The sequence below is a fragment of the Doryrhamphus excisus genome, chromosome 19, assembly GCF_030265055.1.
Source record: "Doryrhamphus excisus isolate RoL2022-K1 chromosome 19, RoL_Dexc_1.0, whole genome shotgun sequence".
Classification (NCBI taxonomy): Eukaryota; Metazoa; Chordata; class Actinopteri; order Syngnathiformes; family Syngnathidae; genus Doryrhamphus; species Doryrhamphus excisus.
Window position 1 is genome coordinate 4,838,730 of NC_080484.1, and position 27,793 is coordinate 4,866,522.

The 27,793-nt window shown below is 42.4% G+C and overlaps 1 protein-coding gene across 2 annotated transcripts; it reads right to left on the minus strand.

The window, feature by feature from the left end:
- tnfrsfa (tumor necrosis factor receptor superfamily, member a) lies at positions 1–27,647 on the minus strand. Of its 2 annotated transcripts, XM_058057310.1 has the most exons (10): positions 27,405–27,647; positions 9,947–10,136; positions 9,732–9,863; positions 4,633–4,744; positions 4,425–4,564; positions 4,239–4,328; positions 4,123–4,169; positions 1,953–2,234; positions 1,835–1,871; positions 1–1,349 (listed from the first exon to the last, which is right to left on the minus strand). In XM_058057310.1, exons 1-10 carry the CDS (start codon positions 27,435–27,437, stop codon positions 1,054–1,056), a joined length of 1,359 nt encoding a protein of 452 aa, XP_057913293.1. In that variant the 5' UTR covers positions 27,438–27,647; the 3' UTR covers positions 1–1,053. The 2 variants fall into 2 exon arrangements, with proteins under 2 accessions (XP_057913293.1, XP_057913292.1); XM_058057309.1 differs by having other exon boundaries at positions 1,835–2,234.
- Positions 27,648–27,793: the final 146 nt, after the last annotated feature.

The following is a 27,793-nucleotide window of genomic DNA, read 5'->3' on the forward strand; positions in this document are numbered from 1 at the left end:
AAAAAAGCAATTTATTCTTCAAATACAAAACAAACATTCAGAATTCACGAGGGAGTCTCTGTACAAAACATTTCATCAAAATGGACATCTTTCATCATTTAAGTCTTAACAGCACTTAACTTTATTGATTCCAACAATGAAAGCGAATTCTTTGCCCTGCTGCTTTGCTCCTTCAATCAAACCATGAAGTCACAGCTGGAAAACAATATGAAAAAGTCATGTGACCAACCAAGCCTTTGAGATCGATGCAGGGTGAAGTTTCTTTGTCGACCACTAGATGGCAGCGCCAGCACTGAGCATCACAATACAGTAGACTCATTCTGTACAGGGCAGATGGGGTGGGCGGAGGAGGGTCCAGTTTCAGCTAGCATGTTCCTGATTGGACCTCTACAATCATCTGTGTGCGCGCGCACACACGCACACGCACATAAACACACACACACATACTTTGAGGCTCATTGCAAAGAAGCTAACGTTTGGTAGTAACAAAGTTGAACTGTTTGAAACTTCCTTCATCGAAGCTAAACGGGACAAGAGGATGCGTACCTGCAGTCCGAGACTGGTTAGCGAAGTGGACTATTTGGGCTGCGGGACTCCTGATTGAAATGTAACTTTTAGAGGCCAAGGGAGCGTGCACGTTTTGCTTGAAAGGCATAAATAAGGCGCGGAATAATAAATAGGAGAATAAATAAAATGTTGCCGGGTTCATCGTGGTTCTTTTCCGTAACAATCGGAGTAAAAAGGTGATTTGACAACGTTTAGTGACTTCATGCTAGCAGGGAAACATTCATGGTGGTGTAACAGGTAGCGTGACTACATTGTGCCAGTAGGGGGCAGTGCATGGCATAATCGCTAACAGCGCGCCAGACCAGTGTATTATGTGCTCGCCACTCAGTGAGTTCACTTCTTTTTCTGTGGCGTTCAGCGTCCTTCGAGCAGCTCGGCTTCCCCTTTTTGTCTCATCAAAAAAAACAAAAAACTACTGGCTCTCCAAGCCGCGAAGAAGTAAGTCCACGAAGGGCATCAACACGCCCGCGACGGGGCGGCGTCCCTTCAGGGGGCGTGTTTGTAGAAGCCTCGCCGCAGCGCCTCTGAGGCGATGCTCTCGGCCGAGCGGCGCTGGTCCAGGTCCAGCAGGGCCTGCAGCAGTTGGTTGATGTCGGCCTTCAGGCCCTGACGCTGCATCCAGTTCTTCAGCAGCTCGTACACTTTGTCGCCCGCCACGCCGCCCTCCGCCATGCGAATGTGGTTGTCGCTGACGCCAATGTTCCTGAAGAACTTGTTGTGGATCCCCACGTCCAGGTGTTTGTCGAACAGGTCGAAGCTCTTCCTCAGGGACTTTTCGGACTCTGGAAAACAAACATGTACTCATTCAACACTCGCATATGCACTTCAAATAAACACAATGACGGATGGGAAAAATGGCATGGTGGCCAAGTGTGAAAGTTAGATGGTGAAGTCATCACCCCACATATCGATTGCAGACCTGTGGGAAACACCATTGTGGGAAAAAGGGGGGTGCACCACAGTTGGTCCTCGCAATATTGCGGTTCCCTTGTCACTATGTATCGTGGTAGACTATGGTAATATGTAGTATTTCAACCATGGATGTAAAGTGGAAAAAAAGGTTCTCCTCCCATTCTGTGTGGAAGTGGTAAGTTTGTGGCTTCTTTCCTTGTCCATTTTCCCCACTCTGTTTGAAACCCTTAAATAAATTCGAGGTTAACAGAGCTGGTGGCCCTCTCGAGTCCCTGTACAGTGGACGTTTTTTCAAGCGAGAGCTACTTTTACAAAATGAAAATGGCCGAGAGCTTTCATAGCGAGCGCATCCTACCTTGCAGCGGGATCAAGCGATGCTGCAGAGGATCCTCCTGAAAGAGTGAAGAGACATGAAGGACGAGTGGACGGGCCGAGAACGTGCCTTTCCTTTCCTGTCCCGTTCCGATGCTCACCATGGCGGCAGGCGTGACCCTGCAGGCGGCCGGGCTCTCCTGAGGACTGTTCCCGGACGAGGCTGCAGTCGGGAGCGCCGACAGGCTGGTCTGAGACGAGCTGGTGGTGTTGGGGAGACTGTCCCCCAGTCCGCGGTCCTCGTCCTCTACGGGAGACGAGGCCTTGGTCATGCCGGCCTGCGTCTCCTGCAGGAGGGGTCGCGACTCCGGCCGGGAATCCTCCCCCTCCAGGCCGGCGTTCCGACTGTTCTGACACTCCTCTGCCGTGGGGGCACTCTCATCCTAAACACACGAATCAAGTACTTACATTTATCGTCATAATTCATATCAAAACATACAAACAAGAATTAAAGCGTTTGTTTGGCTATGCTAGCTAAGCTTAGTACCTTGTTTCATGCACACACATCAGGAAGTATTGACAGGCAAGCACTGTGTTCACATTGATAAGTACGGTAAAATGCAGTACACAAGTGGCGAGTTTATCACCCTTGACAGTCGCCATCTTGGCTACGTAGCGGAAGGGGAAGGACTAACGTGAAACTACGCAACCAAAAGTGGTGAAAATGATTGTGATACGTCCATACGTGTGCAATGATAGATTTGGGAGAGCATCACATGGCCAACATTGGCACGCTTACGGAACCCAGTGCAAATGTGTACACTAGGGTGACCAAATATCCTGTTTCCCCAGGCCGTGTCCTGTTTTTACAACCTCTCCTAGTAGTCATGTTTTTCATTCAGATATTATTTTGCAATACGAGAAAAATTTCCATGGAAATTTTGAATGAGCCTGACTCTTGCTCAATTCTGGCCCAGCGTCGTACCCTCGCACATTACTTATGATCAAGACCTTTCCAGAGATAACACGCGGGCGGTTTGCCCCGATCAGTAACGTCCGATTTCTATAAAACATGCCAATAAAATGCCAGCAATGCCGATCACAAAAGTCGATCAAGCTAGCACTAATGTAGCACGCAGTAACCCTTACATGCAGTGTAGTGTCTTGCCCTAACTGCTAACACATGCTAAACTAACTGCTAACACATACCACAAAAAATACCTGGCGGGGGTATAGCACATTAATAGGCTTTAATACGGCGTTTGAAGAACAACACTTGGCGGAGTATTGTGATATTTGGAGGCAGCTAACGCAGCCACGCGGCTAACACTCACACCCGTATGTGTGTGACAGACGGCTAACCCAATAAGCACAAAAAATTATTCATTCATAATTTCTAGGGTTATCGTTTGTGCTGCTACGGTATCATGTTCCTTGTTAACGTTAGCATAGTAGCCTTTTTTTGCGCTTCGTATAAGTAGACTTACAGAAACACTTTGTGCTATCATGCTAAGTGGTAGCATGGTAGAGTTAGCGTGTTTAGCCATTTTCATTAGTTTTAACATTGGCAGACAGTTTAGCATGTTAAAGTTAAAATTAACATAGCACCATTTTTGCTGTTTTCTGGAGTAGGAACCTATATAAAAAGCTTGCTATCATGCTATCATGCCTGGTGTTAGCATGTTAGTGCTAGCATCATAACAGTAGTATTGTAGCATTTTCTTGACATTTTTGAAGCATGGTACCATTGTTAGCTTGCTAACATGAACATAATAGCATTTTCATAAGTAGATACCTCTATAATAGGATTATTATGCTAGGAGACGGCATGTTAACGTTAGCATAGTAGCCTTTTTTGCGCTTTGTATAAGTAGACTTAGCATGATAGCACTAAGTGTTTCTGTAAGTGGTAGCATGGTAAAGTTAGCGTGTTTAGCCATTTTCATTAGTTTTAACATTGGCAGACAGTTTAGCATGTTAAAGTTAAAATTAACGTTATCTATTTCAGCTGTTTTCATGAGTAGGAACCTATATAAAAACTTGCTATCATGCTATCATGTCAGGTGTTAGCATGTTAGTGCTAGCATGATAAGAGTAGCAAAGTAGCATAGTTTTTTTTACATTTTTGTAGCATGGTACCATTGTTAGCATGCTAACATTAGCAAACAGATTGCAGACCTGCGGAAATGCTCATACATTAGATGGGCAACTCAAGCACTTGTTTAGGTGGGTTAGCTTGTGAAGCTAACTGTCCCATCCCATCAGTCTGTGGCAGTAAATATTCACATTCAGGCATTTGCAGTAAAAATGTTTATTGATTAAAAGACTTACGATGGGAACCTTCACAATTTCGTCGGCCTCAAAGTGACTCTTCACGCCTTTGGGGAGAAAGCAGACAATTAGCCATTAAGATGATATAAAGGCGGCGGCCATGTTTTTCCACTCACATGGTTGAAAAAAATGCGGTTTGATGACAAAATACCACACTGCCAGCACGATGGGGACAACCACGAAGACGCAGCACAAGATGGGAACGACTGAAACACAACAGCAACGAAGAAATGAACAACATCGTCAGCAGAGTTAAAACAAAATATAAAAAACATTTAAAAAAAGAGAATGAGTTACCACACCGATGTTTGCTGGCGAGACAGGGGCAGGGGTGGGCGTGGTTTGGGTGGACGGGATTTGGGTGGGAGACGTATGGCGCTTTCTGCACACGGTGTTGGAAGAGTGGGTGCACTTCTTCTCCTCCTCCTCGCCTGATTTACACCTGAGCACAAAACATCATCAGCTGCCTCCATTGGTGCTTTCTGATTGGTCCAAGTTAAATACGCTTACTTGGCACAGCGTTTGCAGACTTCACAGGCCTGGTCGGAGACGCAGAACGTTCCGGGTTTGCACTGGCACTTGGTGTCGGACATGGTGGTGCAGGACGCCGTCTCCTTCTCGTCTGAGGACGGGAAGACGACATTATTTGTTGTTTCTCAATCAATCATCGCTCATAAACAAACACATGGGAACGGGAGTGTCGCTTGTCCGTCCAGGTCCGTACGGTAGATGGCACAGTAACTTCCTCAGACGTCTAATTTATTATTATTATTATTAATAATAATAATAAACATATGTTATTATTTATGATTATTGCTTTGTTTATTTCTTTTTTATTTCTATTTAAAATAGCATTTTGTTAATTACAAATAATTATTATATTCATTTTTAATTAACTGAACTTTTTAACAAAAAAGATTTTAAAATGGATTTAGCATGAAAGATGAAGTGTCTTTTAGACATAAAAATTATAAAATTATTATTTAATTATTTAATAATTAATAATAATAATTCATAATAATAATTAATTAATTATTATTTAATTCATTATTATTCACATTAAAAATTATTACATTAAAAACAATGCATTTAACTTATAAATATCGTTAAAAAAGGATATATTTTCACAGTGATATTAAAAACTATAAAAAAACACAAAATGTACAATTATAATAAATAAATGAATTTAAAAAATATTAGTGTTAATTTCCAGGCTTTCATGGGCCACATATGATATGACAATAAAACATGACAGCATGTATCGCTCCACGAGCATTAACTCATTCACCATTTTTTTTTTTTTTTAAACCCAACCGCTCACTCCCAAAGACCTATTTATACGTCTTTTACATTTTTTGCGAGGTGATGATTCAACTCTACAATAGAAGAGAGCATGTTTGGTGCAGTTTTAAAGGGGAATTGCTCTTTTTTTTTTTAAAAGAATTTTGCCCATCATTCCAATCCTTATTATCCTTATGTTAAACAACACATTTCTTTCCCTTTTCTGTGCATTCTAGTGTGAGAAAACGAGTTAATATGAGCCAGCTAACAACGGACGGCATGGGAAATATCTATTTTGATGTTTTCATTAAATCATCAAAACACGGCAAGATACTGCAACTATTACATGTTATCATGTGTACGTGTTAATGCACGATGCAGGTTATTTTAGAGCAGGGGTGGGCAAACTACGGCCGGGGGGCCACATCCGGCCCGTCCGTTCTTTCCAAAGTATATCATTGAAACTTAACATACAACCTGGCATCACGGTACAACCTTTTGATGGTTTAAGTAGCTGTTTTATCAATTTGGTTATTTAATGCTCCTGAAAAAAGGGACACAAGCACATATAGCAGATTGCATGACACTTTTACAGACACAATAATGCCAGGTGGACTGTTATTGGGTAAAATATATAATATGGCCCCCCGTCAATTTTGTTAAATCAATGCGGCCCGTGAGTCAAAAAGTTTGCCCACCCCTGTTTTAGAGGGTTTCATAGTCAAAATAAACCTTGAAAAACCACTCAAAATCATCAAAAATGGCCGGTATTTACTGGCTGGGAATGAATGAGTTAAAAAAAGAAGCACACAAAAAGAAGGAGCAGAAACCAGTCTATGTGTTGCTGACTGCCACACTCGTGCTACACACTCAGTCAGGATGACCAGAAGACATTATGACTGGGAGAGAGGTGACAAACAGATAAGAGAAACATATTCCAACACGTAAACAAACTTGAGAAGGATGGAGTGTTGTTTTTTTTTTTTTTTTTCTAAGTAACCCCCCCCAGGGTTAGATTCTTATTTTTCGTTCTACTGTCCTCACATAGCATCCTGTCAGTGCCTGCTGACTGCTACAATGCTAACTTTATTCAACACATTTACAATTACGCAATCAGCACAACAACAACTACTACTGTGTCTACAGGACGTTTTTATAGGACGGCGGTCCAAGGGTAAAAGTGGGCGGCGCCCTCCGGCGCAGTGGCACAGTTAAGGACAGCGATGTGAGCGATCCACTAAGACGACTGGATATTATACGACATTTATGACCACATTTGGCAGCGAAACAAGCCAAACTAAGCAGATTAATTGTCTCGTCACACCAATTATTCGTTCAAGTTAACTTGATGTTTGAGTTCCAAAAATAAAAATGAAACACGGCCTCCCTTAGAACTTTGATATTAAGAAACACAAACAAACAGTTAGCCTCTTGTTTGGGAACTTTCTATCTATTTTGCTAATTTGTGTTAACTTTTTAGGACGCCTTAAACTGCTTTTGGTTGATATTTGTGTGTTTAATGAAGAAAACGATAAAGACTAGTCCAGGGGTCTCAAACTCAATTTACTTGGGGGCCACTGGAGCTCGGGTCTGGGTGAGACTGGGCCGCATCAGATTTTCCAAAAACGCATTTATTAAAAACCAAAACATTTAAAAAACTTCACTTTGGTTCCAATTTTCTACAAGAGAAGCTCTGATAAAACATTCCACTGTTCTCAAATATCTTACTTTTTATTTTTCTACACAAAATAAGATGAAAAATAAATAAACAAATCAAGAATAAAGAAAATCAATTAATCAGTAATAAATAAATAAATATAATAATAATAATAATAATAAAACGGCAAATAATAAAAACTTAAGAAACCACATATAGTTGGTGGGTAGACAAATTATTTTTTTCAGATTAAAATGAACAAAGCATTATTAGAGCCCTGTAGACATGACAAAACACGACTATAGTCACATTTATACTCTTTTTATTTACAACATATTGCGCAACTGCAGGGTCTTGAGACACATGCTAACTCGCAAACTAGAGAGCTAGCGACCTAAACGGTAGCCTCCAAGCTATTTCCTTTAAACTTAAATAGCCAAAAACTCACCACTTCCACACAGATAGGGAGGATAACTATTAACAGTTATTTAGCCTTTAATATGAACATTAATCAAACGTAATAATTTTTTCTGGGTACACGATACCATACAGCATCCATATCAAACTTGCGTGGGCCACACTAACATTAAACTTTCATATCAAGGCGGGGGCCTCAAACTAGTGTCCTGCGGGCCACATTTGGCCCGCGGGCCGCGTGTTTGAGACCCCTGGACTAGTCTGTTTAAGGCGGACTGGGCTACCTGGGGGGGGGCAGAAAATTATGTCTACCACGTTCCAATCAGGGTTTTATGCTGACCGATCATCCATGAGTGAGCTTGTCCAATACCGATCACACAAATCAATGTATGATGAGTGGTATTGGTCAGCGGCATCCCTGGCAAATTGGTCATTATTAAAAAATAAACATTTGGGCGGATTATGTATTCTTGCCTTTATTTGTGTGAACCATTTTTCTACGATTTAAATAGAAATAGACAGAGCACCTCTCCACTCACACAGGGTGGCCATCGTTTTTAAGCTATTTTGTGCTCATTTGCCATTATAGAAAAGAACAGTTGTAATAATAAAAAAAAAACTAGTGTTCCTCGCTTCATTTCACCATTTCATCAGTTCACCTTTTGCGGATTCGCTGCTTTGTGGGTGTTTTTAAGTGTAATTTTGCATTGTGCGTTATGTGTTCCGTGTTCTTATGGTGTATTAGAGCGATCTAATTTGTGCTGTTGTATATGTGTTATTGTATTTACTACTGCTACCAGTAGAGGGTGTTGTGTACTCATTTGAGAGTTGAAAACATGTCCAGACATGTCCGGTTCATCTCTGTTGGTGTAGCCAGCCACAACACTCCTGATTGGCTAAGGGGGAACCCCACTGTGTTCTGCATTCAAATTCAAAATGCATACAAATTTCCCCACTGAGGGACGAATAAAGGCATATCTTAATTCTGATTGATGGATAATGGTCTATAGCCAATCTCCTTTGTGCACCACTGCCATGTTTCTACTTTGCTAGCGATCATAATTGTATGGCATGCTGGTTATGGAATACGAGGAGGAATTTATACAGTACAACATGAGCAATGTGTTTTAACACTGATACAAAAACGCTACAGCTGACCGGCGCTGGGACGGGGCACATCAGAGGAAAGACTCACTTAACTCATTCGCTACCAAAGATTTACCAAAGAAGTATTTATACACTTTTTTTTTTTCCAACCTGACCACTCACTTGAAAAGACGTATTTATACGTCTTTGACTTTTTCATTCAAAGAGGCGATGGTACAACTCTACAATAGAAGAGAGTATGTTTGATGCAGTTTTAAGCTGTAAAAGACTGCCTCTCTGCCTAGATGGTACCTGCACCGTACAGGTTGACAGAACCTGTACGGTGCAGGTACCATCTACTGTATTGGATAATAGGAGTGGAATAAAGGTGACTATAGGAGAGTTGCCTCATCACCTCTTTGTGCCTGTCACGCAAAAAATAATGTAAAAGACATATAAATATGTCAAGCGGTTGGGTTGAAAAAAAAGTCGAAATAAAAAAAAAAAATGTCTAAATACGTACGTCTTTGGTAGCGAATTAATTAATAATCAATTAATATATGCTGAAGGCCAATAAAAGCAAGCAATAGGGCGGGCTGCACCCTGGTCACCCCTGGACACCCCTGGACACCCCTGTATACCCGTGTATACCCCTGTATTAGTGTTTATGTACCATGAAAGTCCAGTACTTTACCAGTAGAATAAATAAAATGAATATGAAATACAATTGAAGCTTTGTCTGCTTTTATTTTGAAGACAACAGGAGGAGGGCTGCGTCTCCAAAGTCCCGAAAACGTTGTGTTCAGGTGAGTCATTATCCTGAAAGTGCACGCGCGCATCAGCATGTAACACGATTCCCTTTCAGGAGGGGGCGGTGGGGATGGTCACAAAAGAGACCCCACCCAGGCCGAGCAGGTAAGACCTCGTGGGACACGCTCTCATTGAACGCTGGCAACAAAAGCACAAAGACACGCCCTAACCCGGCCAGGTAACATCATCACGGCACATTGTCCCTGCAGCCACAATAAAACATATCCACTTTCCCAAGCATGCCTCCGTAGGGGGGTGGGGTGGGGGGCAGGAAGGCACCTTTAAAGGGGACAAGTGTCTTCCTGTCACTGCTACCTGACGTTTTGGATGACTTAGTAGGAGCAGAGGACGCTCTTACCTTGGCGACAGTGCGTACAAGGCAAACATCGATTCATCCCGTTGGGGTGTTCCGTGTACGTGTGGCCGTGCTCGCAGGGAGAACACACCCCCTGCTGGTGGTCACGCTCGCAGGCCCTCAGCACGAATGTCCCTGTGAGGGAAAAACACAAGGTCAAAGGACTAATGGCTTCTTATTGATATTATATTCAGATGGCCGAGCTTTTATTGACATACCAGCCGGGCAGTTGAGGCAGCAGAGGCCTTGGTGGTGGTACTGCTCGTTCTCCACGCAGGTTCGATGGCGCCGTAGTGTCAAGTTCCTGAAGTCGTCCCCGGACCACTGTGCCGCCGCCACCGCCGCCGGCAGGGGCTCGGCCGCTCGACACGGCGACCTCACGGCCAGGACAAGCATCGCCAGCAGCACCTGAGGGGACAGCGTGGACAAACAAGATGCGTCATTATAAGAGCCAAACGTCGGTGCATAGACTGTCCTTTCAGATGGTACATCTGGGGGTGTCCATCTGACCTGAAAGATTATTAAAGACTCATGTGTCAGTACACTTCACTACCAGTAGCGTTAAAGCATCATTTCAACTGATAGCTCATTTTTTGGCAGTGTTGTGTTGTGTTGCTGGCGATTGAGAAACGTGCGAGTGAGTTAGTTACTATGCTATACCAACATTTTTGTCCCTTTTCTGATATGCTGTTGTAGGTTTTTGGTTCATAATGATTTACTCAGTCTAGGGCAGAGTCCAAATGTCCAAAAGCAAGGGCCAGAGGGAAAAAGAAAAGAGTGCAACTTTGCCATTTTGTAAAGCAACACACATCAAACACACCATTTTTTCCAAATATTTCACCTTTCCTCTTAAGTCATCTTTATAAATGTTTATAAATCGTAATATTGTGTTTTTATTGGCATAATATTCTGGGATTGGCTGGTGACCAGTCTGGGGTGTATTGCTGGGATAGGCTCCAGTATATCCCCCGACCCTAGTGAGGATAAGCAGCATAGAAAATGCATGGATGGAAGGCATAATATTTTGGACTTTTCATTAATTCATTCATTTTCGACCGATTATTATCCTCATGACGGTTGTGGGGTGGGGTGGGGATGGGGGGTGGCTGTATGGGGGTGCTGGAGCCTATCCCGGCTGTCTTCAGGTGAGAGCCGTGATGGATACACCCTGGACTGGTGGCCGGCCAATCACAGGGCACATATAGACAAACAACCATTCACACTCAATTTGGAGTCGTCAACTAACCTAGCATGTTTTTGGAATGTGGGAGGAAACCAGAGTACCCGGAGAAAACCCACGCATGCACGGGGAGAACATGCAAACTCCACACAGAGATGGCCGAGGGTGGGATTGAACTCGGGTCTCCTAGCTGTGAGGCCTGCGTGCTAACCACTCGTCCGCCATACAGATTTTGGACTTCATTCTTATAATATCATCACTTTTCTCCGACCTAATTTTCCAGAAATTCCGACTTAATTCTGTTTATTTGTCATGATATGACTTCAATAATCCAACTCAATGCCGCTAAAATGACATTAGTTTTCCTTGAAGGAAAGTGCACAATCATTCACAAACAATTTATTTGGCTTTTCTGTGCATTATAACCAGAGAGAAAAAGAGCTAGCTAACAATGGACATCATTTATTTTGATGCTAAAGCCCTCACAAAAAACACCAACAGCTTCCATTTACATAACTGACTTGTATTAACCAGGCTACGGCAATATTATTATTGTAGAACCGAACAAGTACGTATATTTATCTGGCCGAGTCACACGACACCTCGGCAGCGAGCTCATCTCAGTGTCATTCACAGACGGAAGAGTGGATACCTAGCTCTCAATTTCGCTACAAAGACTCAACAGCTCGTTTGCTGTCGCCATTTTGTGCTGGAAGACACAGCCAGGATAGCGGACATTGTAAGTGTCGATGTTTCTATGCTGCTGCTGTTGACGGAAGTAGCATAAGTTCCTGGGATAATTCAATGCGTCAAGGAAAGAAGTTTCGGTAAAGTTTTAAATCATTAAATCATCAAAATACGGCAAGATAGTGTAAGTATAACATGTTATCATCAATGTACTTTTAAATGCATGATCACAGCATGTACGTCACACGATAAGATGTTGTTAGAGGTTTTGGTAGAGGTAAGTCGAAATAGGTAACCCCCCACCCCCCATGATGTGCATTGTTAGCTAGCTCACACCAACGCGTTTTTCTTTCGTCAGAATGCACAGAAATGGGAAAGAAATATATGTTCATGTTTCACATTAGGATTGTGAATGATGGGGGAATTAAAAAAAAAGTGCAGTTTTTGATTAGTATTTTGACTTTTCCATTTCCTGATTTTCAACGTTCTTCTTGTATATTTTCTTCCCGTAATTATGACTTTATTTTTGTAACATTGTTCTACAAAACATGATTTCCCAATTACATACAATATTTGTTACATTATTATAAATCATAATATCATACAATTATTTTTTCTTGTTTGATTAAATTTTCTCTTAATATTTTCACCTTATACTTAAGTAAATGACAGCTGTTTTCTGCGGCTGATTTTTTAAATATTTTCTATTTCAACTTTTATTTTATTCCCAGAATATTTCAACTTTTACATCTTATGGCATTGTTTTCCGCAACCTAATTTTCCAAAAATGTCAACTTTATTTGGCGTTTTCTTTATTTCTCACAAGATTATGATCCTTAAAAAAAAAAATAAAATTCTTGAACTCATCACAGCCAGTCATTTTCATACTGCCAGAGGAGCATTTCTGCTGAGGCCCACGGAATATAGAGTTTTAGGAAGACATAAACATTATTCATTCATTCATTTTCTACCGCTTATCCTCACAAAGGGTGATATAACATTAAAACTATGGAAATAAACTTTACACTTTTCATCATAAAAAAAAGTTTGTTTCTAGCCTTTTTAGTGTCTTTATAAATCGGAAGCATATGGTTTCAGCGAAAGCACCTGATTTTGACCAAAAGGCAGAGAAAATTAGCTTTTTCTGCAGAGAAGCAAATTCAAGCAGAACGGTGATTGATTATTTTTGTTTTAGTGGCGCCTCAAACATCTGAAACGTTTGAAACAAAAAAATGATGACAAAATAACTACATTGATTGACGGATTTAGAACATAAATGAAAATATTTATTTACAGCTGTGTGCAAGTGTGTGTGTCGATGTGCACGCACGCTCAAACTATTTATAGATGAACAACAACAACAATGGCGTCCCAAACGTCACCCCTAGCTGCCTGTATTTTTGTCTCTACTGGATTTGTCGGCATTTCCTTCTGTCAGCACGCAATCCAGCAACTTCTGTCTTCTTCATATTCAAGCTGTTTCTGCCGACCTGCGGAAAATACAAATGATGCCCCCTGCTGGGCCAGAAATACATTGCCTCTGAAATTCACACACAAGATGCATAAGACTTACTTTAACTTTACACTTTTAAAATTAAATTTTGTCGTCATAATATTCAAACTTTATTTTCATAAAATTATGACCATTTATGGTTGAGAGATATGGACCTTATGTAAAAATATTTTTGGGATGTATCATGATATGATTATATCAAACGCTATCGAATTTGAAAAGCTGCAAACCTTAAGCCATATAATGGAATACCAGCCCGAGTCACGCACGCAACCACACTAGCATGCTAAGCTAACCCCGCTAGTTTTCACCAACCTCCAAAACAAGGTTCAGATGAATCGACTCAGAAAATAATCGTTATTTGGAGCCCTAATTTAGTGGCACCGAAATGAGGTGTCGTTAGCTCCTTACGTTTTAGTTTTAGTTTTACGTGGGCACCGTACCATTTTGCTACGGTGTTTTAGTGCTTGAATCCGTAGTGTGTGAATTTTGACAGTGTCGTGCCGTCCATTGTACACGAAGCGGAAATAATGATCACAACATTTTGTCGTACTTCTCAGCGTGAAGGCATTTTATGGATTGAAAAGAGCGACAAAAGACACAGCTCCATGCTAGCGTTGTGGTGTTGCTTTCGTGTGTCCGTCCATTCATCCATGCTGGGGATAATAGGCGGCTTGTGTAGGTGGGCTTCTGAGAAGAATATGGGCCGCCACTTGAGCGTGGCCCCCGGGCGCTGCTGCTGCTTCACACGCTTTTCAGTGCGCCAACGTGAGAAGGGCCCATTGACGGCCCAACAACACACTTTAGTGTCTCGACTTCAAATGACCCACATTCTTCAAGTCTGCTGCTTTGAACGCCGTGACATGCGACACCGACGCAACACGACACCTTGAGGATAAATGAGAGGCCTACATTGGATGGTTTTGTCTACGCGGGGCGACCCCCCCTCCTACTCACGCTGAGAGGAGCAGGTTAGGGTGGAGTGGGACAGCGACAAAGCGGGGGAATTAAAGATGGCGGCGACTCCTGACCGGCCTCCCTGGAGGGCCGCCATGCCTTGTTGTTGGGTAGAACTTTTCTCTCACTCTGCATTCACCACCTACGCCCCCCCTTCCCTACCGACCCCCCCTTCCCTGCTCACGTCAGACTTTCCAAAGTGGCTGAGAGGCAGGCAGAGCAGTCACAATCACGCCATTTACATCTATCCAAACATTCTGCGGAGGCACAAGAGAGACGGAAAAGGTGGGGGCTACAAGACTTGAACACATAGCGATTGTGCGAGGGCACGGCGGGGGACGTCCATGAGCCGCTTCTTCAAGTGGAGCCTCGCGTGAAAGATCTGCGAGGAAGCACATGTACATATGTTCCTTAAAAAAAAAAAAACGCCTGGACCATGGACAACTGGAGCGCCTCCAGAAGGAAGAGACGACTGTAACGGGGCATCGAATGATCACAAACGCTCCGTCAAGTCACGGAGACGTGTGGGCGTCACACAACTGTTGGCTTCACTCACATGCAGACACAAAAAAAAAAAAACGCTGCTGGTTTCCTTGCCAAGTGTCTGATACTGCTAGCAGTTAGCTTCTGTAGCATTCACCCGCGAGGTGTCTGAAAACTGTTTACACGTAAATCTAAAAAAACACTATTTTATACTCATTTTCATCCCCAAGTTATGCTGGGCAACTTCATGTCAGGGAGGTGTGGATGTGGGCTGCCCAGCATGTCTTGCGGGCTACAAAATAGTATAGGTTTGCATGTATATGCGTGTCCGTAGCAACATCGTTAGTGTGGTGTTATTTTTGGTTGCAATGTGCGTGGGGCAGGCATTGGGGTTGATAAGCTCCTGTTGTTTTGTGATGCGTGAATTGTACTGTTGTATGCTTGTTTAACCCGCAAAGCATGCTAGGTAACTCAATCTCGGGCTTCTCTGTATGATTTGCAGGTTATAAATGTGTTTGGTATTGCATGTACATTACAGTTCACTACCTGCACAGCCCGTGTGGCTTCCTCCTTGTATATTTTCTTCTCCTAATATGACTTTATTCTACTTTATTAACTTAATATCGAAACCTTTGCCCCAATCCAATTTTCTAAAAATAACTTTTTTTTTTTGTTTCGCAAAATATTTTATCAACTATGCTACTGAAAATATTTTTTCCACAACAATGAGTTTGGGAAAAAATAAATAAATAAAAAGAATTAAAGCAGTTTTTTTCCATTTTTGCTGTTGTTTTTTCCCAATTTTTCAATTATTTCAACTTTCCTCATGTATATTATTTTGTAATATACATATATATACATATTACTTGTAATATTCTGACTTTATTGCCATAAAAGTATTTTACCCTATTATTTTACCCCTTATTATTATTACCCCTTATTTTAGGGTAAAATACTAGGGTATTTTACTAGGGTATTTTAGGGTAAAATACACTAAAATAAAATATATTTTACAGATTTGGACTACATAGACATGGTATAAAAGAAAGATTAGACTCATCTTTTAGCAGAACATTTTTCAACATGTTTCTACCTTTTTCCATTCTTCAGTAATCAGCAGTAGAACATAGGTTAAGTTTCAGCTAAATATCAGTTCTCAACCAAAAAAAGAGATTTTTTTTAAAAGATACACTTCAAAAATAACTTTCACTTTGACAAAAATGTAGCTATACGTACATATTTAGCCAAAAACTACAGTATGTCATAACATAACACAAAAAATTGTTGTTTTACATTAAAATAACCATTTATTTACAGTCAACTATTTACAATGTTCACATTTGGTACTAAAGTGTGCTTTAGTACGCGTTCAAATTTCCCCTCAATGGGTAATCCCTTGGACGCAACAAGACGCCATGCCTCACTTCCAGGTTGCTTGTCCAAGATGCCTGCTGAGCTTGTACACAAAGCCCTTCTGCCACCTTGTGGCCGTTTTCCACCTTAGAACTGCACTAAACATGATCTTGTCTGTTGTGAAGTTGCATCATTGCCTCTTGTGTAAAAAACCCTAAAAAAATATAAAAATACATGTTTGGGATTGGGTTTTTGTGTTGAAAAAAACAAATATGTCTTTGGTCGCAAATGAATTAATATTTCAACTTTATGCTAGTTACTTTTCCTCATAATATTACAACGTTATTATAGTAAAATGACGTATTTTTCTCTTAATATTTGTATTTTTATTCTGGTAAAATTAATACCAATTTTAAAATTTTTGCTGTTTTCCTGGTTAAATTATATCTTGAAATGTGAATTCTGTGAATTAAATGTGAATTAAGTTGGAATTTCTGGAAAATTAGGTCGGATGATATGTGATAATAAGTGATGATATAAGAATGAAGTCCAAAATCTGTATGATGGACGAGTGGTTAGCGTGCAGGCCTCACAGCTAGGAGACTCAAGTTCAATCCCACCCTCGCCATCTCTGTGTGGAGTTTGCATGTTCTCCCCGTGCATGCGTGGGTTTTCTCCGGGTACTCCGGTTTCCTCCCACGTTCCAAAAACATGCTAGGTTAATTGGTGACTCCAAATTGAGTGTGAATGGTTGTTTGTCTATATGTGCCCTGTGGTTGGCTGGCCACCGGTCCAGGGTGTCCAGGGCCTGAAGACAGCTGGGATAGGCTCCAGCACCCCTGCGACCCTTGTGAGGATAAATGGTAGAAAATGAATGAATGAAAGAATGCACTGCAGGCTAATAAATAAACACAGTCTGGGTTTGCCAATGGTCGCCGGGCCGTACTTTGGACACCCCTGCTGCAACAAAACTCGACACAAACCTCAGCACGAATCAGTTAAAGCTGCTTTCGTCTGCAATTCCTGCCGACTGACTGTTTACAATACTTTTAAGTTGCATAACTAGAAAAACCAACGATCATGTCACTTTGCAGCAGCAGAGAAAACTATTTGTCTGGTTGCATCGATGGAGACAGTCTGTAAGTAAGACAGTCTGCAAGTCTTTTGGTGGCTTTGGTCCGTATTAACACTATGAAACACTCTGGTATAAAAACATTGCGGCTTCAAGCATGGAGGAGGGAGCCGAACCCTCAGCGTGCAAACCTTTTTCCAAAGCCACAATCCTTGTACGAGGTCCAACCTGGTTAATGTGGTCTAGTCCACTTTACAATCTTTGCGAGCTGCTAACACAGAAAGCCATTGTGATATGTGACGATGGAGGATGTAGTGTGTGTGTGTGTGTGTGTGTGTGCGTGTGTGCAAGTTAAAGCAATTAGAGCTGCAATCAAATCAAGAAGGAACTTATGTTCGGGGGTCGTGGCGCTCGCCCCGGCCTCCGCTTCCTCTGAAGAGGCTCCGGGTTCTTCCCGGCGGTGCGGGCACAAAGCGTCCACATGCGGCACACACTGAAGAGACGCTTGTGACTCAATGACAGGACATCCGCCGAGCCCGGCCGCTTATCAATGGAGCATTTAGCGGGCGGGAATGACAGTGATTGTACAAACGTAGAGGGCGGCACAGAAAGAAAGGAGATGCTTATTTAATATTGCCCAGATGATTTGAATCATAGCTAAACGGTAAGGAGAGACAACGTGCACCGTATTACGCCGGAGCATCCTGACACCGTCATGCCTTTCTCATTAGCGGCGGCGGCGGGCCCCAACTTGGAATATTGCTGATGAACAGTGGGAGCGTGCACTTGAACGGTTGGAAAAAAGCATCCAAAGCTGTCACTTGAGTTTATGCAACGCAGTATTTGCCTTTGAGCGTTACCCAAACAGCGATTGCGGTGATTTGTTGCTCCAAGGGAAACAGTCGACTGGATTCTAAACAGCCGGCAGCTGCGAGGTCAAAGTCAACAAGCGCTCAAACTTAATCACCAAACTCCTCCCTCTCGGTCTGACCGATCGGAGCGGGATGGAACTAACAAGCTTTGGCACGTCGGGTGCTGAGCGCGGCGTGACATACGAGCGACGCGCTACTCCCCGCCAGCTTCATGCACGCCAGTCTTTATCGCCTCCGTCGCCTCCCCCGACCACAAGAGGGGCAAACATCCAAACATCCATGTGGGCCAAGGGGCGGCCATGATAACGTCTTGCAGCTGTTACGGCCAAACACAACGACAGCGCGGCCCGTAAAGCGCACGTATTATTGTTGTTATGTACGTGTTTAATCAGGGGGCGCATGACATCATCCATGACGCATGTGTGTGGAATTGGAATGGGCACGGTACCCCGGGGGTGTCCAACCTTTTTCAACATAGCAACATACAATAAGCTACAGTATGCTGTACAGTCAATTCTTACATCTTCATTTTCTTCTGGTAATATTATGACTTCACCCCATAATATTTTGTTTTTATTGTCATAATATTGTAACTTTATTTTGTATTGTCTCATACTGTTAAGAAAAATTACTTTAAAACTAATATTTCAACTCTATTCTGCAAAAATGACATCATTTTTAATCATGATATTATGACTTTATTTGTAACGATGCCATTTTGACACATGCTTTACAAAATAATAATTTTCCATCATACCAGCCCTAAGGGACAGAATTTTTCCCCAACCCCCCTGATATGAAATACTAGAGAAAGTGATATTTATTCATTGACTGTATCTGTACTGTACAGAATGAACCAGGAAAATGCATACAAGCATATTCAAGTATCAAATTGCATGTTGAGTACTATACATTTTTCGATGGTGCGCCTCATGGTACGGAAAATACGGTAATCTTTGTTTTTGTCTTGTAATATTATTATACTTTAATCCATAATATTTTGGCTTTATTCCCATAATATTATAACTTTTTCTCTAAACTAATTTTCCGGAAATTACAGATTTATTTTGTTTTGCGTCTCATTTTAGGACTTAAACATTTTTTTTCTTTAATATTTCAACGTTGCTACAAGCGCTTAACTGACATTCTTACTTATAAGATTATTCATGAAAAATTGACTATTTGTGACATTTTTTTTACTTAAAATTATTTCTTCAAATTTCTCTTAAAAAATTCACAGTTACGACTTCTGACTGATTTAGACTTTATTTCCATAACATTGTAACTTTTCCTCAACCTGATTTTCCATAATGAAAACTACGTCATGTTGATGATATAAGCGATTATTCAAAACATGGAGAACCCCCTCGACTACTTTTTGTAATCGAGGGATTGAAATTATCCATATAATCGCTGCAGCCCGATTCCTCACATGCTTACATTTTGCCTTATAATATTGTTATTCTCGTAAAAACGTTTTCTTTTGAGATTACAACTTTTTCTCTTAATATTTTCACTATTTTCATGAAATTATTTTTTCAAATTATAATTTTCAAATTATGACTGTCATTTCATCATCTTCTATATTTACAATCTGCCACAGGCCATTAAAAAAACATGAAAAGCAAAATATGTTTATCTTTCTTCTTCTTTTTTGTCACAGGAAGGGCCATGGGAGGAGGGGCCCCCAGCAGTCACGTTAAGAGTGATATGTGCTTTCATGTCTCAAAAAAAAAAAACAGAAAAACTTGCTAGATTTGTCGCTAGTCGCTTTTTGAGGGGTCTGAATACTCGCTAAATCTAAACGACAAAGTCTCTAAGTTGGCAACAGTGCTCCCTCCTGCTACGTCTTCTTATTCTCTGCTTCACCGGATGTTTACGAGGTGCGTTAAGAAGCATTCATTCATTCATTTTCTATCACTCGGAGCCTATCCCAGCTGTTTTCGGGCGAGAGGCAGGGTACACCCTGGACTGGTGGCCAGCCAATCACAGGGCTCATATAGACAAACAACCATTCACACTCACATTCATACCTATGGACAATTTGGAGTCGCCTAGCTAATTAACCTAGCATGTTTTTGGAACTGGAGTACCCAGAGAAAACGTATGGACGGGGAGATCACGCCAAATCCACACAGAGATGCCGGAGAGTGGAATGGAACTGTGTGGCCTACACGCTAACCACTTGCCCGCCGTGCAGATAGTGCCATTTAGTGTCACCTTTGCACTCCTGTTACCCAATATAGTGGACATAATATGAGAAAATAAGTCATAAATAGGACTCCTGCTTGTGTGTGTTGCTGTAAATGTGTTCCAGTGTTGGACAGAAGTGACTCCGTTTGGAGTTGAGTTTTAGCTTGGCACAGGTTACGGCCACAACAGTCCCTGCTGTGAGGGATTGTTGTGCCTGTTGTGAGATCACTCAAACTTGCAGTAAAAGCCTATTGTTCCAGCAATCAAGTCTGGTGCTTGTGCATCTCATCAGACATTACAGTAACATTACTGACACCTCATGGCCTGTGTAGAATAGTATGTATTGTCACAATGTGTCTTCTGAATGCCTTATAGTTGGACTTTACTTCATTTAGCCATTTTTTTCTGTTGAAAATGTTTCATTCAGAGAAAAAAAATATGTGACATTAATTTAAATTAATTAATTTTTGGATGAATAATAGGTCTAACTCAACCATAAAACAGAAGGATTAATCAATATAGTTTTGGAAAACTGCCATAGAGTGATGCTGTGACATTAGACAGTTTACATGAGGAGTTTTATTCTTTCCGAATGACTTTTCCAAAAACAATGGTATACATGGAAAGGAATATTCCAATCTCTTGTCTACATGCGCCACTATAATCAAACAGAATAGTCAATGGGGCATGCCCAGTAAAGCGTAAACATCAACATCACGTGATCTTTCCGTATTAACTAATAACTCCATATTGGGAGTTTTTCGTTGGTCCAGTCTTGAAATTTAGTTTGGATCAAAAACAAACTTTCCGCAGCAGTCCAGTGCCGATTGCTCGCCTCCATTTTTAAAAGCGAAGAACGTCTGGAGCTGCGTGTTAAGTCATATCTGAGCATGCGCTGAAAGAACGCACCCGGGATAAATTTAAACAGGAAAAGATCAAATTCAATCTTGCTAATATTTTATAATTAAACTGGGGACATGTTTTATATAGATATATATTTTCTTTTTATGAATAAAGTATAGAAGGGTTTAGATTCTGTGCCACAGATGGCGGTAATTCACAACGAAAGCTGCTTGCCAACTGCCAATAAACAACAGAAGAAGAAAAACACCACGAAGAAGAACACACCCTGACAACTTTCCGTTTGAGCGGGTACAAGATACCTCAATCGGATTGGGGAAAGGAATATTCCACCCCTGGGAATCCCATTATATGTTCATTCAGATTGGCACTTTTCTTTCGGAATGAGGTGTATACAAAGGTTACATTCTTTCCGTTTGAGCAAATAAACCGAATGCAATTGGAATATTTGGGTCCATGTATACGTGGCTATTGGGACAATGCAAAGTGGCGAGGGATTGACAGGCAGCGCCAAATCTATTTGTGGAGGTCAAAGGAATGTTAATGACGTTTACTACTAGTTGTACGTGACAAGATAAACCAGTAACATAAGTGGTGTGTTTGTTGGTATTAAATGGATGACTTTAATTACCTCCTGTAGCACTCATCATGTTTACATGGAAGGTTCACAATAGGGCTGTCCAAAGTGCTTCCATTCTATCCTAAATAATATTCAATAAGGGCGATAGGAGTAGAGGTGATGTGATGTTTGTACACATACAAACATACAAAAGGAGAATCCACTTATTGGCAAACTACTAAGAGGATAAAGGGGGCACATGTTGCCAACACGACAACTTAGTCGTGTTTTTGTGCAATCATAAACACACTGAGGGTCTTGTATTGTGCTGGCATTTATGCACACATGCAGTTAAAAGCCATAAAGCGTGTTGAAGTGTTGAAACATGCGCTGGTACAATCGCACAATACAAGCAGTGCATGAGCGGGAGCGTGTGAAAATAGTCGGCCCCCTCCTCTCAGGGAGAACAGGAAGCCGAGACAATGCAGGGGCTTCATGCAGCACAACCCCCCCCGCCCCCCCGCCGCCCATCGCCACCGCAGCAGCACATTGGATACACAACATATCCGCCGGCCTGGATATTTTTAAACCGAGGAAAGCTGCTGCAGCCGCGCGACGCAGATTCTTCAGTTTCCTCAGGAGGTGCGCACGTGTCGCTAGCAGGTTAGGCCGCATTCACCGCCAAAGAAAACAATCAGTCGTGACGACACCTTTGATGAATGCCCATCTGACGCGGACGGTGATGTTAAGCACATGAAGACCGCAAAGGCTGCTGGGGGTTTTGGAAGACTGTGTTCAGTGTTCTCCAGCTTCACACCGAGGGGCATCGAGGACAGCCGCTTTCGACATCAGCAAGCCATGAAGAATCAGACATGTGTGTGGCCAGGCGGGGGGGGGGGGGGGGGGCGGGGCCTTTGCAAATCTTGATTAGGCCAGAGCGGCAACTCACAAGACGACTGATGGCGTGTGGGAGGACTGGCCAGCGGGTGGACGGAGGACAACAACATGAGAGGGGTGACTAACAGACGGAAGAATGCACAAGAAGATGTCACTTATCACATTACCGCCCCTGACGCTCTCTTTTGTGCCGCTTGTCCGTCAACGCTTGCCGTGCAGAAACATCACGTATGCTTAAAGGGGAACTGCACTGTTTCTTAAATTTAGCCCATCATTCACAATCCGTGAAACACTAACACTTATTTATTTCACTTTTCTGTGCATTCTTGTGCGAGAAAACAATTTAATATGAATGGACATCATGGGAAATACTGTACCTATTTTGATGCTAAGGCCATATCCAAAAACTACCAACCATTTACATCCATTTACATAACTGTATCATGCAATATTATTATTGTAGAAGCCAACACAACAAGTATATTTATCTCGTGGACTAAAACGACGCCATTAGCGTAAGCTCCTGCGCCACATCAATAAGCCGAGGAAAGAATGTTTTAAAATGAGATACTGTAAATATTCCATGTTATCATCAATGTACTAGATCACAACATGTACGTCAAACGCTAAAACGATTTTGTTCGAGGGTTTTGTAGTCGAAATACAGTAGGTGTGTCCCAATGATGTGCATTGTTAGCTAGCTCATACTCATTCATTTTCTACCGCTTATCCTCACGAGTCGCGGGGGTGCTGGAGCCTATCCCAGCTGTCTTCGGGCGAGAGGCGGGGTACACCCTGGACTGGTGGCCAGCCAATCCCAGGGCACATATAGACAAACAACCATTCACACTCACATTCATACCTATGGACAATTTGGAGTCGCCAATTAACCTAGCATGTTTTTGGAATGTGGGAGGAAACCGGAGTACCCGGAGAAAACCCACGCATGCACGGGGAGAACATGCAAACTCCACACAGAGATGAAGGGTGGAATTGAACCCTGGTCTCCTAGCTGTGAGGTCTGCGTGCTAACCACTAGACCGCCGTGCCGCCCGCTAGCTCATACTAAGTCATTTAATCTTGTTAGAGTGCACAGAAAAGGGAAAATAAATATGTGTTCATGTTTCACATCAGGATTGTGGATGATGGGCAAAATTCCCCAAAAAAGTGCAGTTCCCCTTTAAGGACGCCTCAACGCTTGTGTGACCCGTCATGCCTCACAGTCCGACACAACCAATGCGGTGGTGACAGTGCTTTTATGAACCATATCATTCAATTCATCTTCAATAGCAATCCAGTCCTGACTCCTTTCACATGATGATGACAACAACCGCCACTAGCATACTGCAGCATCGTTTGCTACAACAACAAACATAAAACATTGAAAGCCACCGCGGCGTGGCTGGGATCTCCACCAAGGCTGAACAAACCTAAATAAGTCCATTTGATTGACAAATCCTGACATGCAACATTGGCCCCGATGCGAACGGACTGTAATGGCCAAAATGCAAACGGGTCTTGCTTGGCACATGTCCCTGACCTCTATGAAGTTATTTTTTGGATTAACTCGTTAGCGTGGCTTTTGTTTTTTTCCCTCAATTTTCCAATCATTTAAACTTTTCGTGGCTTTCAAATATATATGAATAAATCCCAATGTTCCATGGTTGAATCCGGCCTATTCATGAAAAAAAAATGATGCAAATTTTATGTATTTTTGCCTAACTAAAGCAGGTGCTAGCATAAAATGAACCAAACTACAAATATAAGGCATTCAAAGGACACATTCATTATGCAGTATTTGACACTGGTCACTAGGTGTCAGACACACACACACACACACGGCAGATTTGATTGCCAGAACAACAAGCTTTTATTGCAGGTTTGACTTATTAGTAGGTGTGTCCCATTCCGATGATCAAAATTCAACAATATCGGCTTATATCGGCCTGCTCAGAGCCAATGTCACCCCAACAACAGCGTTAGCTGAAAATTAAAGGCTTTTGCTACAAAGTAGCGAGGAACAGGAATGATGTCGGCTATGTGACAAAGACATTGCAGCTGCGTGCAAAACTTGCCATGCACAGACTCCCTGTGGTGCCACAGAACCAGGATAGCTAAATACGACCAGCCTCATATCAAAATCCTTTTCAATAACAGAAGTGGTGAGTAATGTTGGGTTAATAGGCTTCATTGAGTATCCAGCCTCACAATATTATGTCTGGTCGAAAAAAACTACACCGAACATGCTTGAATGTTTTTCTTCATGCTTACTGTTGCCGGCCATTGCTCTCTATTTGACTGATATCACTTGATCACACCTTTTCTAATGTTCCGCACTACAAAAAAAAAGTCACAAAAGTATGCATAATCTGTGCTGATATTGGACGGTATCAGTGTTGGCTGATATTCAAAGCTGCGATATCGTATTGGTTGGAGCCATAATCCAGCTAAAACTCAACTCAACTCTAAACCCCCGACATCACTGCCCTCATGCCCATAACACATTTACAGCAACACACAAGACCATGAGTCGTATTTATGTCTTAAATGGTGTGTTTTCTTTTTTTATATTTTTATTGTACTGGGTAATATAGTAAACATGACTATAGGGGTGTTATTTCATGTCTGGAGGGCTTTAATATTACAATGTGTTAACTGCTCGCAATGTGTTTTGTCATATCAAAATAACCTCATTGTGCAGTTTTATTGTTATTGTGATAGTGTTGACATGGTTACGGCATTCCTGCTGGAATGTAATGAGTCAACAGGTGCACCTGAATCAGGTGAAGGTGAGTCAGCCGCCCTCTGATTGGCCGACCGGGTCACCTCAGCGCCATACACTCTAATCCACCGTGTTGACGGAGCACCTGCGGCAGGCGCCGGCCTGTGGCCTTGCCGCATGTTGCATCATTCTCGATAAGTTACACGAGCTGAGGGCTGGATGACGCCCCCGCTCCTCCCTGCCCCCTCGCCTTGCTCGTCCCCAGACACTGTTTGGCCTGAGCATGTCCCAGATGTCCGTCCTGCCCTTTTCTGTGCTGTCCACAGAGACGGGGGGTGGGGGGGCATTTCCTGTGTGAACCCACACCCAGACGCACAAGCAAGCAACAAGAGATTGGAATCAAGTTTACATTTGCACTCGCCCGTCAACTGATGCCACTAATATCACAGCAAGTGTGTGCCGAGCCACAGGAAGTTTTGGGGACAGGCAGGCACGTAGGCTCCCTATCTGTGTGTGTGGGGGGGGGGGGGGGGGGGGGGATTAGAGCGTGGGGGGGTCCAGTTTCCTCACAGCCCCCCCCTTCAGCAACAAGGCCACTTGGCGAGGCCTCTTCCAGAATGTTCTGTGGTTTACACAAAAGATAAACAGTGACGTCGCCAGCCAACACGGGAACCTTTCGCATTGGAGGATCGCAGCGAGACCGCTAGCTCACACACAGCACTTGGTGACCCCCTGAGGTGGGCGGGTGGTGGGCGGGGCAAGGGGTGATGGGCCAAGATTCGAAGTGGACAGGTAACGTTGTTGGTCACATGACCCACGGCCATTTTGTTAGCATTGTGACATGGATTGTCAACTATACAACGCAACATAAACAAGTTTGCTGCGCTTGTCGTTAGCATTAATCGCCACTTGCTACATTATTAAGTTAAACGTAGCTACTTAGCTACCTATATGTTGTTCACTGCATCTGAAACTATTAGCGACGTTTACCTTCACCAAAAATTTGTCAGTCATTGCGTCAAATGTTCGCTGTTAGTTACGATACTTACCTTTAATGTAGACAAAAATTGCTTGTTGTTGAATTATTGTTGATGCTCACTACATTTAAGACTTTTTAACAATCAATCATTCCAACATCACCAGCCACAGTTTGTCGCAAATAGTCATGTTACGCGCTAACGATGGATCTGCGCGCTCGATCGATAGTGTTGCGCCCGAAATCGATCGTTTTCTGCGCTCACGATAGATGATATATTACTGCGCCCGAAATGGATGTGTGTAGTTTGTTTAGATGCCAACAGATGGCAGCGCTGAGCATTGTTACTTACAAGAATCAACAAGAAGTCGATGCATGCAAATTTCAAATCTTTGATTAATTGTCAAGCAGTTCACTTTGTTACCATTCTCGGCGAGGGGGAATGTGAACCCTAACCCCTAACCTAACCCTAACCCGAACCCTGTCATTGTATGCAATTAGCAGATCAACGATTGTCATTATATCGTTAGCGCAGTGTCAAAGCATCGGTCTCCAGCGCAAGGCAGTTATATCCATCGTGAAATCGATCGAGTTCTGCGCTAACGATGGATCCATCTCGGGCGCAGCGCTATCAATCGATCGCGCAGATCCATCGTTAGCGCGTAATAGTTACACTCACTCAAGGTAGAAATGGCTTATTATCATCAAGTTGTTACTGAGATTGGATTATTCCCTGCCTGTACGACTCCAAGCCCACCTTTGCATATTAATTCCCATAGTTCAAAACCACCCCCCCCCCCCCCCCAACTAACTGAACAGTCTATGAAGGTAGTGACTCGTCAGAAAACACCGCTCCTAGCGTATTACCGGGGAATTACACGGCATGCGCTCAACCCCAGAGCACATTAGTCGCTCATGATCTCAGACCAAAGAGTCGATACTCGTTATGGCCCTTTATTATCCGAATACACATGAAGTCTTATTAGAGGTGAAGGAAGTCTTGCAGAAGTCGATGACAGTTGGACTTGTTGAGGTCAAAGTTAAACAGCCTCAACATCACGGAGAGGCTAGCGGCAACTAACAAACTTATGAGCTTGCAACAGTTGCATTATTAAAAAAAATATATATACACAAAATAACACACTGCCATCCACACAATGTGTCGGCGGAACAATGACGGACTATTTCATACACAGTAATTCTACATGAGTAATGTTTGACGATATGACACATGCCTACTTGTTCCCGAAGTTACGTTAGCGTAACAGCAGAAGTTCGTATTTACTATTTCTAATTGAAAGTGTTATGACAGTGAAAAATAAAGTACTTTAAAGTATTGAGTTTGACTTACGGAGAACTTTCCCAGCGCCGGCCCGGTGTTCATGTTGGGAATTGTCGAAGTCACTTTAAAAAAAAGTCTTCGAAATGAAACGCGAAGTCAAATGAAAATGGGCTGAAAAAACAACAACAAAAGATTAGCAAACAAGTCAATCCGTCGTCCGACTTCTTTCATGAGTGTTTATCTTCAGAGTTATTCAAAGTTGGGAGCCGCTCTCGTCCACACGTCCGAGCTCTAGCTAACACTCAGCTGCACTGATTCCTGGCTGGGCACGGCACGTGACGTCACGGGGCTCTACACCAATCACAGCGCGCCTCATTGAATATTCAAATCAGGTTGCGTTTGCGCTGCACAAATCACAGTTGGACAAACTTACTCAACTCAGCAATAAAACCACAAAT